General features: G+C 53.6%; 1 protein-coding gene across 1 annotated transcript; it reads right to left on the reverse strand.

Annotated features, from left to right (window-relative positions):
- Nucleotides 1-1,748: 1,748 nt before the first annotated feature.
- On the reverse strand, nt 1,749-10,195 carry SAPCD2 (suppressor APC domain containing 2). The gene is made up of 6 exons (XM_066332589.1): nt 9,775-10,195; nt 5,138-5,271; nt 3,723-3,869; nt 3,483-3,608; nt 2,898-3,011; nt 1,749-2,020 (listed from the first exon to the last, which is right to left on the reverse strand). Exons 1-6 carry the CDS (start codon nt 10,178-10,180, stop codon nt 1,892-1,894), a joined length of 1,056 nt encoding a protein of 351 aa, XP_066188686.1. The 5' UTR covers nt 10,181-10,195; the 3' UTR covers nt 1,749-1,891.
- Nucleotides 10,196-12,983: the final 2,788 nt, after the last annotated feature.

A 12,983-nucleotide genomic window follows, 5' to 3' on the forward strand; every position in this document is an offset into this window, starting at 1 on the left:
CCACAGCAGGGGACAGGGGATCCCCAGTCCCTAGGAAGCCCAAAAATAAGGGGAAAGAACATGGAAACATGTCCACATGCAGAGACCCCCAGGCTCTTTGTTTGCTCACCAGATTGCAGCTTCAGCTCCCCCTGCATTCTGAGAGACAGGACAGTCAGGGACTTCAGGACTGGCAGCAATAGATGGGTTGATTTAGGGAGAGAGACAGAAGGATAAATTAAATAGGTCACCTCACTTTATTATCCCGACAGACAGGTAACCCCCATAAAAAGGGTCAGTTCTAATTAAACCTCAGGCAGAACAGGCACTGGACACCAGAGCTGGCATCACAAAAAGGGTGGCAGGCACCAATGCCCAGGGGACAACTAACACCCAGCTCCTGCAGACAGGGGACATGACTAGCCATGGCCTTACTGGTCCTCCTTCACCATCACCCTGGCACGCTGCTGATCCCCACTCCAGCTGCAGGCACAAGGGCAGAGCAGGGTTCATGCCTTGCAGTGAGCTTTAGCTCAGGATCAGTCTCAAAGAGAACAGCTGAATGAGACAGAATCCTGACAGATAAGGAGTGAGAATAGAATTGGCCTGCATGTGTCAGCTCAGGGCAGAGCCAGCACCTTCTCCCCAGCTCAGTGCCACAGCATCACACCTGGAGAGTCAGAGCATGAAACAACCCCAGAGAGAAAGGTCCTGGCCTTGGGGGTACAGAGGGCCAGGCTGCACTACATGGGATCTCTAGTGAAAGTACCATGGATACAAAGTACCAAGCCACAGTCGAATGTCATTCAGATTACACATCATCGACTGGGTGGGAAGCAGAAGGAGTCCTGAGATGTGCCATCTAACAGGACCCATCTTAGACCACCACCATCATCCCTCAAGAGAGGTGGTGCAGAGGAATGCAGCTCACAGTCAGGATGTCATCCCTGGCAGTGACAGGAGGTGACAGCCTCCACAACCACATGAGCTGCCATTTCTCTGTGTGGAGATGTGCACAGGGAGGAGCCTGTCAGCCTCTGCTCTGTCCTACCCTCAGTTAAATACAAAACCAAGTTTTAAAGCCCCTCTGTGAGGTCAGATTGATGTGGGCATCCTCAGGCTATGGAACATCACTTCTCTTTTTACAGTCATCATGAAAAGTAAATCCTAGCAGACATCAGGAAGTATTTGCCAGGTCAAGCCAAGAAAAGGGTGAGGTTTCTGTCTCAACTTGTCAAAAGCCCAAAACAGCAGCTCAGAGGTGTAGGCTATCTTGGTTAGGTCTATGGCTCATTCACTACAGAAGCCTGCAGACATGTAAACAGCAACTATGGTATCACTACCACAACCATGACAGAGGGGTTGCCATGAGGACCACCAGATTGGCCACTACAGGGCCAGGACAGTTCTGGCAGGCAGAACACGGGCAGCAGAGAGGGGACAGGCATGCCTCCTTGGATTTCCAATCTTGTCTTCCAACGGCAGGACAAGCAGGAGCCAGCACCCTCTAAGGGCCAGGCTTGTCTGGAGATGCTTGCTGGAGTGTTGAAGATGCATCACTTTTTCCCAAGAGCACCCAAATTCCAGCCTAAATCAGCAAGGGCACAGCAGCTCACCCCACACAGCCAGCAGCCATGTCTCCCACATGCTGGGGGTCACAGGGCTAGGGACAGCATCCCTACAGCCCATTTAGAGACAGGAAAGGAGCAGCCTGAGAGCAGCATGGCTGATAAGCCATCAGCAGGGCAGAGATGCTCCTCAAGAGGGGTCTCCCAGCTTCCTCCCACAGAGATGCCACCAGCAGCTGCAGACCTTGAGACACAACACCTGGAGCAGCAGGTGTGAGGAGTTTGGGGCAAGAGTCCCTTGAAGGCCCCTGGGAAGTTTGGGAATGGGACAGGGGAGGCATATGCTAGATGAAGGTGGAGTCCAGCTGGCTCATCTCGTGGTTGCTGTGGGCACGAGCCTCAAAGAGCTGTTTGATCAGGGCAGATTTCTCCTGCTCCAACTGGGTGATGTGCTCGCTCTTGTCGGTCACCTCCTGCACAAGATGGGAGGAAAATACTGGTTAGAGGAGGAAAATGCTAGCAACTGGTGTGCTGCAGGTAAGATTTCATAGAACCACACAATCACAGACTTTGGGTAGGAGGACATTAAAGCCATCTCATCCCAGCCCCTAACCACAGGCAGGAACACCTTCTACTAGATCAGGTTGCTCCAAGACCTGTCCAACCTGTTCTTCAGCACTTCCAGGGATGCGGCAGCTTCTCTGGGCACCCTGTGCCAGGACCTCACCACCCTCTCAGGGAGGGATTTCTTCCCAGTATTTCATCTCACCCCACCCTCTGGCAGTGGGAAGCCATTCCCCTTTGTCCTGTTTCTCTAGGCCCTTGTCAAAGTCCCTCTCCAGCTCTCAGAGTGCCCATAAAGTGCCCTTTAGGCACTGCAAGGGGCTCTGACATCTCCCTGGAGCCTTCTCTTCTCCAGGTGAACACTTCCAGCTGTCCCAGCCTGGCTCTAGAGCAGAGAGACTCAAGCCCCCAGATCATCTTTGTGGCCATGTGCTGGGACAGAAACTGCAGCAGTGAGCCTGGCCCTGGCAGTCCATCTCTTTCCTGGCAGCCCCCAGCTGCAGCCTCTGCACTCTCTTGTGATAGCCATTTGTCAGTCTTTTCCCTCTGTCAGGAATGCCCCATCCCTGCCACTGACTCCCCCAGCAAACAGCTGGAGACAGCTGGGCACAGCTGTGTGCCAGAGGGTCTCCATGTGCAGCCCACATACCCTTCTCTGGGATGACCAAGTCTGGCCAGGCCGAAGGAACACTTCCCACTGCCTGTCATTCCTCGCCTGGCCCCATCCCATCCCCTTCCTTTCCCAGCAGCCCCTAGGGCATTTCCTCCACCCCCACCTCTGCTCACCTTGGTGAGAAGCCGATTCTGCTCCTTCAGCATGTTGATGACTTGCTGGGAGCCTGTGAAGGCTGGGGATGTCCCAGGGACCAGCCTGCTGAGGGCTGAGGAGGAGTTTGCTGTCTGCAGAGAAGATGAAGGGATGAGACACTGAGCCTCCTACCCTGTGGCCCTTCCCAGCCCTTCTTCAAGGCAAGATGTTTCTATGGCACACAAAGAACTGAGAGAAGCCCAGCAGAGGACTACAATCCCAGCACAGACCATCACAGGGTCTCCAGCCCAACAGGCAGCCCAACATTCCTGCCAGTGTGCCTGGTTCCTGCCCAGCAGGACAGTCAGCTCCGAAGTGGCTGACTCAGCATCTCAGGAGGTTGGGCTCCATATTTCCTTGACAATGAGTGTACCTTTTTTGAGGATCTCTTTTAGTCCCCTAAATGCCTTAAGCATCCTCCAGCCCATTTCAGGAGCAGCTGTGCTGTCCTCTTGGCTGACCCCATCACCTTCCCAGAGCTGGGGGAAACTCTGGCAGCTCCAATGTCAACCCAGCCACCAGCAAGGAGGGGGCAGAACAAGCCCTAAGATCACACAAACAACCTCAAGCTGCTGATGTGCCGTTTTCATCTTGCCAGCAGTGGAAAGAAGGTCACTCAGGCAGCAGTTCACCTCCTGCAGCTTGGGGGCCAGGCATCCCAGGTGGCTCTGGCCACCTTCAGGAAAATCCTGCAGGATGAGGAAGAAGAGACTGGAGGTTACCATGAGGCCAGCTCCAGGTCCAGCCACCTCCCAGCCCTGTTCTCCAAACACACACACAGCCAGAAGAAGGCCCAGACTCACAGCACTGGTTCTCTTATTCCCCAGGAGCCGCTGGTGCTCCTGCATGAGCTGAATGCGCTGGTGGTACCACTCTCGAGCCCGCTCTATAAGCTCCAGGCCCTGCAACAGGAAATCCTTCTCCTGCTCCAGCTCCTTCATGTACTTCAGCTGCAAGACAGAGCACAAGGATGTCACTCGCTCTGCACCAAGGCTTTGTCAAGTCCCAGGAGTTGGTTTCTTCATGAGGTGTGGGGGGATGTGGGCACAGGCAAGGGTCTCAGCCCTTTTCCACAAAAAAAGGGGAGCAGAATAATGATTGCTGCCTGAATGCTGCTTTAGAAGAAGATTTTTGGAAGAAAAGTTCTCTGGTTTGGGAGAATCAAACTGTGTGAAGGATGCTTGGGTCAACTCTACTCTCCAGCTCACCATTGTAGGTGCAGGTTTCTTCACCTATTTACCCAGAGAGGCAGCAGGAGCTGCCCCCAGCTCCCTTTAGGGTGTGAGTATCAGCCCCAGAAAACAGCTAAATTTATCACTCCCTATTTGCACCTCCCAGTAAAGGCCCTTCACATGGCTGCAAGCCTAGCAAACTACCTGCACAAACACCCCCTCCTCCAGGCTGGCATCAGGGCATGTTGTGTCCCCCAAAGCCAGCGACAGGCCGGGCACCACTGGTCAGGCCAGCTGGGCTGCAGGAGCAGGGTGACATCAGGGTGCAAGGAGTGAAAAAGCAGTGGTGACAGTACCAAGAACTCATCCTGCAGGCTTGGTCCTGGCTCTCTGCCAAGGACAATTTAGCTTGAGCCTGTGGGCAACATGTCCAAGGCAGCAACTCCATTCCACCTGGGAGCAAAGAGATCCCTTCACCCAGGCAATTTGATCCAAGCCTCACCACTCAGCAGGGGAGATCCCTCCATCCTGGGCTGCCTGGATAAATTCAGTGTAGATTTCTCTGCTTTGCTACCAGAAAGTCTGTCAGAAGCCAAGAGGACCTGCATGTTTGAGCCCTGATCTACATGGAACACCTGGGAGCGGACATAGCCTGGCCCCAGTGCTTGCCAGCACAAAGATCCTCGCTGGGGTGCTCTAAAGGCCCAGAGATCCATCTGTTCCCACATCTCCACCTTTGTCTTCCTCTTCCCAAGACCTTGCCCATGGGGAAGGCAGCCAGCACACTGGCTTCATGGGCTAACCCCACTCTGGGGGAAGGCATCCACCTCCTCCCTGTCTGGCATGATTCAGGACAGAAAGTACCTCGGAAATAATGGCAGAACATCCACACAGATCATATCCAAAATATCAAGATTTGCCTGATGTCCCACAGCTAACATGTGTAGAGTGGCCAGAGAGGAAGCCAAAGCCCAGGGATGGTGTCAGCAGTGAGGGACCCCTGCAATCCACCTTCCCCTTCATGTGAGCCCACAACACTCCCTTACCATGCTGAAGTCCACGCCATTGGTGATGGTGTGTCTCCGGTGCTCTGCACGGCCTCTCTGATGCCTTCGAGTGTCCCTAGCTCCCAGGTGGCCATTGTCTCCCTGGGACTGCCCAGCAGACTTTGCATCACCACCTGGAACAGAGGAAGGCATGAGGCCACAAGCTACTTTCAAGAAAATCCTCCCCAGGACAACTTCTGTGAGACGATCTGCAGGGCACTCTCTCTTAGGGAGAGACTGAGCAAACCACCAGCTTAAGCACCTGGTCCTGTTTTTGTCCAGGCAGCACAAGCATCAGAATAACTGACTCAGCACTGTCAGGGTGGCAACAGACCTCAATGTCATCTTCTGTAGAGAGCAAGCAGCTTCCAAGCAAAGCTGGTCCAGTCCCAGCCGGGGCAACTAAACCATCAGTGATATTGCCTGCCTTCAGGTGTCCTCATGGGACACCTGGCTTCCACTCAGGTGGGACCAAATCTGCCAGGAAACCAACTAAAGGCAGCTCCTGCTTGGTGATGGACTTGGCCATGTGGATATCCAGCCCAGACACTATGTTTATGATGTCTATAAAGTAAATCAGGCTGTAGATTTTCTGAAATTTTATTAAAACCCCAAAATCCTATCTTGCAAAAGACTAATCTACTACAAACACATAGTGCTGATGCAAATCCACAGATAACCTATTTTTGAAGATTAATTCATACTGGCAGGTTCCAGGCTGGATCAGACACCTCCTGTCTGTCAGTAAGGGAATTCCCTGGGCACCTGCAGTGAAGTCTGTAAAAGCCCCACACTGCCCACCCTCACCAGAAACCCAGCCCCACAGTCACAGCCCAGCCAGCTCCAATCCACTGCTACTGAGCTGGCAGAACAAGCACCCTGACACCCCACTGTCCCCAACCACAGCGTCAGAGCAGTCAGGGGTGCAGCCAGCACACCCCCAGGCAAGTCTGTGCAGCAGCCTGCTGCCCCTCCCTTCCTGCCCCAGTCCCCAGCCAAGTGCCCAGTACACCCTGTCTCATGCCACCCTCCCAGTTCTGCAGCTCACCTGCTCCCTGCACACAGGTTTCCTCAAGAGCTCCTTTCCCAACCTGGCTTTTCAAGAAGAGCAGCAGGGAGCTGGCAAGTGACGGCAGGCAGCTGGGGAAAACACCCTCTTCCCAGGACAGCTCCCCATGTGTCTGCCAGGCACCCTCACCCTCACACATCCTTCTCCCAGAGCTGCCTGGCACAGGTCTGGCACATTCCCTGCTGCAGGCACATGAAGGGCTGTGAGTGCCAGGACAGGGTGTGGGGCAGCACATGGGCTGGCACATTTCTTCCCTCTGCCCCACAAGTTTCCTCAGCTGAGCACATGGACATGATGGAGGAAGGATATGAGGCAGGAGAGGGCAGCCATGGCCACAGGAGTCATCCTTCATCTCGAAGGTACAATGTGTGGGAGCCCTGCACCAGGGCTGCCCGTGCTGCCACAGTCACATTGGCTAGGGGATAGGAGACAGGCTTGGGGACAGCAGGCAATGCAACACATCAGTTTGTCACTTTGTCACTGGGGAATGAAGCCACCATGCTACGGGAAAAGTCTTCCTGGTCCATCACAGTATCTCACTCCACCTGCTAGCAAGTACTCTGGCACAGACAGGTCTCTAGCATATCAGTGAACACAAAGTCTTTGATATCACCCATCCATCTGCTTTACCAGCTCCTTTTGTTTTTATACAGTCAAATCTACTGGGAGGAACTCAGCAAGACTGGTGTAACCATACACATGTCCTATCAGACCTGTAGTGTATCCTGCTCAAAAAGTTGAGAAACAGCCCCAAAACCAATGATACTCTCAACAGTCAGAACTCCAAGGCAAAGCCAGGAGCACATGTGATAGGAGCTGCAGTTACATCTTAAATAACTTTTGGCTGCAGTTACCTAGAAGCGCTGGGTTGAGCTGAGCTGCAGCTATGTTAAGCAGGTGCTCCTGGTCAACCAACTGAGCTCTGCACACTTGAGCTGACAAGGCAGTGGCTAAAACAGGACCCCTGCTAATGAACAGGACCCCTGCTAATGAGCTGGGATAGTTCTTCTTAGGGAAGGAACAGGATCAGATCACCAGAGGTGGAAGAGATCCTGCCATGAGATAATGGACAGGCTCCTTCCTCCATCTGAGACCCTCTCTGCCCAGAACAAGCAGACACCTCATGGCTGTTTCACACTTCTCCACAACTATCCTTGGCAATGGCCCAGACAAGCCCCTACAAACCATCCCCTCCTGCTACTGCCAACAGCTCTCCAGGTGCCAGAAGCCAAGTCACTCCTGGAGCAAGGGAAAGAACTGTGCTGGGGAGAAGCCAGTGCCCAGGGCTATGACACACCTCCTGGGCTCTTTCGGCTCTGTGCTTTGACTTCTTCAGGTCCCAGCTCACAGGGGAGCTACTGGGGTAAAGATCCCCAAGAGCAATGCACTCAGACACTGCACCAGAGGTAGGGACATGGTTATGGTGATTTCCCTGCTCTGTGACTTCCCTGATATCCATCTCATCATCCTTGTGTCCAGTGGGTGCTGTTGGCTCCCCAAGGACCACGGGGTGCCAAGCAGCAGCTTGCAGACTGCACCAGCACTGCTGGGCTGAGGAGAAGCTGAAAGCTGACTGAACCAGGGACCTCAGAAGCACTTCTGTCCCCACACTAGCAGAGGTCAGTGTGGGAGAAGGGACAGAATTGTTGTCCCACTGGCTCACTGCACCCCTGGATGTGCCAGGAGACCCCGCTGGCCCCAACCTCTGCCATTTTGCTGTGAGTCATGTCCAAATCACGTCTGACACGTGCAGATGCTCCTTACACCATAAAGCAGAGCTGAGGAGGCATCCTGTGAGCACTCTCTTCCCCCAAAACATAGGCAGGGAGCATTTCCTCCAACACACTGCAGCTTATGAGCACTGAAACATCATCTCACTGCTCTTGGTTGGGGTCTTACAGAAGCCACCACATGCAGCCAGAGGCTCAGAGCAGCCTCACACCCAAATGATATAATGGAAACAAGTCTTCCTGGAGCCACAGGCGGCTCCCAGCATCCACCACACATCTCCACAGCAGGCATGGAGCCATACCCTGCCACGGCACTGCCCAACTCCCTTGCAGCCAGCTGAGAACATCCACCTGTTCAAATGTACCTGGGAAACCATCTGTGGAGAGGCACACTGGGCAACTGTGCAGGATCTAGAGCTAGAAGAGATGGACTAACAGAGCTGTACCATCTTCTAAGCTGCTGAATTAATCTGAAACTCAATCCTCTTGCTAAAATAGAGCCCTGCAGGGTGGGATGGTGGCAGCAAGGGCTGAGGCACTAACCCTGCCTGCAGGTTCTGGACAGTTATGAAACATCACCCTGGAAATGAGTGATGGTAATGGAAAGATCCTCAGCAAGTTGAAAGCTTCAGCAGTCATCTGCCTGCTCCTTCCCAGGGCAGAGCTTTCAATCTGCTCTCTATTCACCAAGCAGGATTTTTTCAGGTTTTTCCAGATTTACACTCCTCGTGACAGAAGAGTTAGTCTGCTTAATAATATTCCCTTAGATGAAGCTCCAGTGACTAGTCTGGAGGCAAAATGGAAAGCAGAGAACCTCAGTCACAGTTAAAAGTTTCTTCACTCAGCAAAAGGGGCAGCAAATCACCCTGAGCTTCCCAAGGTGGAGGAAATCATTGCACTCAGGTGGTGCAATAAAAAGTACCAGCTCCTCACACAGACTTTGTCTCCTCCAATTTCAAAGCACTTCACAAACCTAGATAAAGAACTATTACCTACCCAAATAAACCCAGAAGCATGGTTTCCTTACAATATCTTCTACTGACTAGCAACAAATCAAGATGCCAGTGAAACAGTCTCCCCCACACCAAGGTCAGTGTACCATCCTGCAGGGCTCTGGCAGAGCCAGCACAGGGAGCCCAGATCCCGAGTCCACAGGGATGTGCAGGACAGAGCCTGGGACAGCAACACACATCACCCTGGTGCCGCTCTCCCATTTATTCATTGATCAATTATTACTTATTTGCAATAGTGCTGCGGCACGATCCAAATCAAAAAGCTGGATCAGGTTTTGCATTTTTTATTTGTCCAAACCACGCACGACACCGCGTGAAGGAATAATTTCTGAGGGTCAGCCCAGGACAGAGCCCACCGAGCACACTCCGTGACAGTTCTGTGACCGCAGCTTCACCCCAGGGAAGCTTTGGGGGTCCGCAGGGCCCCGCCACTCTCCGGGACGTCGGGCTGTGGCACCCACCGCCGGGCTAGGTGAGGACACTCTACGCCAGAAGACAACCACAGACACATTACGGCAAAGCCCTTAGTTTGTCAGCGCTGTAAGAAACAGCCCAGGGCACGGCGAGGGGAGCACAGCCCTGGGTGGGCAGCGGCGCTGGGATACTCGCACCGGGATGGGAGCGAAGCGAAGCCAAACCAGGACCGACAGTAACTCCCTCAAGGGAGTTTTATCCCGACCCTGCGAGAACAGCCGGCTCTGAGCCCGGAGGAGGGCACAGAGGAGCGGGATGAGCCGCGGGATCCCATCCCGACCTCCCAGAGCCAGTTCCCGGCCCGGGCGCTGCCATCACCCCCACAGCCCTCAGCCCAGTCCCGCCACTCACCGCGGCCTCGGGGCTGGCCGTGCCCCGGTTCCCTCTGCCGGGTGCTCTTCCCCCGCCGCTCCTCGGAACAGCGAGGGCTTGGCGGCTTCTCCCCGCTCCGCCGTCTGCCGCTGCCACCCTCCACCGGGAGCTCAGCCCCAGGCAGGGCCGCTCGCAGCCCCAGAACGAACCTCTCGAAGGTGAGGTACCCGCTGGCCGGCGCCGCCTGCCGCAACCCCTCCATCACCCCGGCGGGCAGCTCCTGGGCTTCCGCGCCCCGCCAGCGCGACTCGATCTCCCGTAGGTGCACGTAACCCCGGCCCCGGTCATCCAGGATATCGAAAAGAGTCCGCAGGCTCTGCAGGAAAACCCGGGGAAGCCCCTCGGTACCAGCGGGGAGCAACCGGTCACCACGCTCCGGGGCCATCGCCGCCGCTCCGAGCGTTACCCCAAGCTCCGCCCCCCGGCGCCTATTGGCTGGCGGCGGGGAATGCCGTGCTCCCATTGGCTGGCGGCGGGCAGGCGCTCCGGCGATTGGCTGAGAGGTAGCACGGCAATTCGAGTTGCACGCGGCGCCCGGCACGCCCTTGGGCCTCTCGTTTCGCGGTGGGACCCCGAGCGTCCCTGTGAACGAGGGAGCACGACAAACCCCAAACCCTCCTCCTTCTTCTCCCGCTTTATACACGGAGGATGATGTCGTATAGTCCAGAACATCTCTTAGGTCCGTTGGGATCATCTGTCCTGGCTGTGTATCCCCCCCAAGTCATTATGCACTACTATCCACCTCCCTGGTGGGGTGGGGTGAGAAGAAGAAAAGACCGTAGTCTGTACAAACCTTTCTCAGCAATAAGGAAAATAACTCCATTTTGTCAACATCATATTTTGGTCTATGTATTTTCAGCACAAATCCAAAACCTATCCCCTTAACAGCTACTGTGAAGAAAATTAACTCTAACCCAGCCAAAATCAGCACAATTTCTAAAGACTACAGAGCCAATGTGATTCGTGAACAGGGACAAGGAAAATCACGACTCTTAGTGCCACCTTTGCAAACACACCCAAGAAGTGTCAGTCAATGCAGCATCCCTACAGGAGGGGGATGTAGAGCACCAGCACAGAGGAGTCCTGTGTGGCATACTTGTCTGGTGCCATGGGGGAAATAAATGCTGACAGAGGAAATAGAATCTCATCCTCCCAGTGCTGTGGCTGGTAAGGCACCAGTGGCCAGCAGCCAGGAGGAGATGGGATAGAGCCCAACGGTCATAAAAAAGGAGGGAAAAACCCACCAGTGTTGACAAAAGTGAGAGAAACAGGATCTGGATCTTATCTTTTACAAACTTAATATGCACTGGTAAGAGAATGAGTTTCTCTGCATTACAGGGAAGTTTGCCTTGTCTGTTAGACACAGCAGCATGTTAATCCTGGTGCCAGGTGCTGCCTCCTCTGCAAACCCCCTTGATCAGAGTCCATTGTAACACAGCAGACTGCAAAGCCCTGATTTCATGATTCCCGTGTCACAGGCACTTCAGTTTGTTCAAGGAGCTCTGGGTAGTCATGTGCTGGCACCTCCCAAGCCCCTACCCTGGTTTGGTGTTCATGATGTTGAGAGGAGTGTCAGGGAGTAAGCCTGCTGGAGAAGGGTGATGGCCAGGAAAGGTGATAAACCACTGTCCAGGAGCTCGGGTTGTGAGACTACCTATGTCACGGACAGGTGACACATCCTTGTGCAACGTGCCAGGGTGATTCCATTTAGCTCTGAGTTGGCTTCAAAGGAAGAGGGTTGAAGCTACTTGGGGCTCAAACCCTCCCACTCAACTGGCCGTTGCTGTGGTCCCCTTGCCATCAGATTCCCTGTCCAAGTCAGACTTAATCCACGTGTCTTCAGCACCTTGGTCCTACTTCTGGCTTCTCATTCTGTTCTTGCCACTTCTCTTCTCCATGGAGACTTGGCCTTGACAGCCCCAGGCTGGCCAGGTAAATCACAGCAGCCTCTGGAGACCCTCGGGGCTTTTCTCTATCAAGGTCCTGCTCCAGCTGCTCTCTGTGCTGCAGCTGAGCTGTACACAGCCTGCTTTTCTTTAACTCATTTCTTTTCACAAATTTCCTGGACCCGTCCTACCTGTTTGAGATCCCTGCTTGGCTTAGCTGTGTTTGACTGAACAGGTTCACACCTGCTCAGGATACAGGGAGAAGTGCTTCCCTTCACTTCCTACTCCAAAAACAGGGCAGTCGCTCTGGTGCTGCTCAGCTCTGGCAGCATCAGCACATGGGCTGTTTTGCTCAGCAAAGTTGTTCTGCCAAAAAAGAGGATTTCTTCTAGGTTCCTCTCCCATCTCTGACCTTGCAGGAACAGCCAGGACTAACAAGGGGAAATCAGAACGACCTTAATGTCTTGTGTCCCATCTTCCTGCCTAGCCAGTCTATTCTATCAGGAAAGTGAACCAGAGATAGCAGAAACAATTCCTGGTGTTTACCGTGTCTGCAAGTTCAGCTGAAATACTCTTGCTGATGTCCATGTGGCAATTAGGGAACTAGGACACAACTGACAAGCTCTGCTCTTACTGCCTTTTCTGTACCAAAGTGCCCTTGACAAAGCTGTGTTGAGATAGGCTGACATTTCCATCCTCAGGGTGGTCTGGTGGATAAGAATGGGAGATTTTGGATATCCTTGGAAAAGTCTTCTTGGGGGGTTGGGGTTTTTTTTAGAGGAGGGTTTATTTTCTCTCACTATAGTTTGTCTTGGGGCCAGCCCAGACTCTTCTGACAGAAGAGTCTTTGGTTTTTTTAAATAAACAATGTAGTTATTCAACTCTCCTTCCTTTAAGCTGCTGGGAAGCACCAGCTGCCATTCAGACCTGGTTCAGCCCTCCCTCTCTGCTGGCCTGTGGGTACTGGCAATGACACACATGACTCTGGTGTGGTGACATGTAATAGTGTGTATTTTTCGGAGGGCAGCTACAGCCTAATTAGATCTCAGTTCTCCTCTCCAGTGGAGAAACTGCCTGAGAAGAATTCAGGCAAACAATCAAGCTCACACATCCACACATTACCAGCTGGGTCAGCAAGAGAGGCAGAAGGCTCCCAGCCCCAGATCAATTCCAGCAAGCGTTTATTCCATGTGCCAAAGGTGGATACTGGAGACCAAAGAGAGGAATCGTAAATTTTCTCAATTATATAGTGTCTCAGGTTTGTGGGTGGGTACAGGGGGGCAGGGCAGGGGGCAAGTGACC

The sequence above is a fragment of the Sylvia atricapilla genome, chromosome 19 (assembly GCF_009819655.1).
Source record: "Sylvia atricapilla isolate bSylAtr1 chromosome 19, bSylAtr1.pri, whole genome shotgun sequence".
Lineage (NCBI taxonomy): Eukaryota > Metazoa > Chordata > Aves > Passeriformes > Sylviidae > Sylvia > Sylvia atricapilla.

Bases quoted from the DNA above. Each gene is read 5' to 3' on its own strand.
- SAPCD2 (XM_066332589.1), bottom strand. From the start codon at position 10,180: ATGGCCCCGGAGCGTGGTGACCGGTTGCTCCCCGCTGGTACCGAGGGG. The intron at 3,870-5,137 runs GTAAGGGAGTGT...TCTGTCTTGCAG, and splicing joins ATGGCGTGGACTTCAGCATG to CTGAAGTACATGAAGGAGCT. The intron at 3,012-3,482 runs GTTGTTTGTGTG...TCTTCTCTGCAG, and splicing joins CGGCACATCAGCAGCTTGAG to ACAGCAAACTCCTCCTCAGC.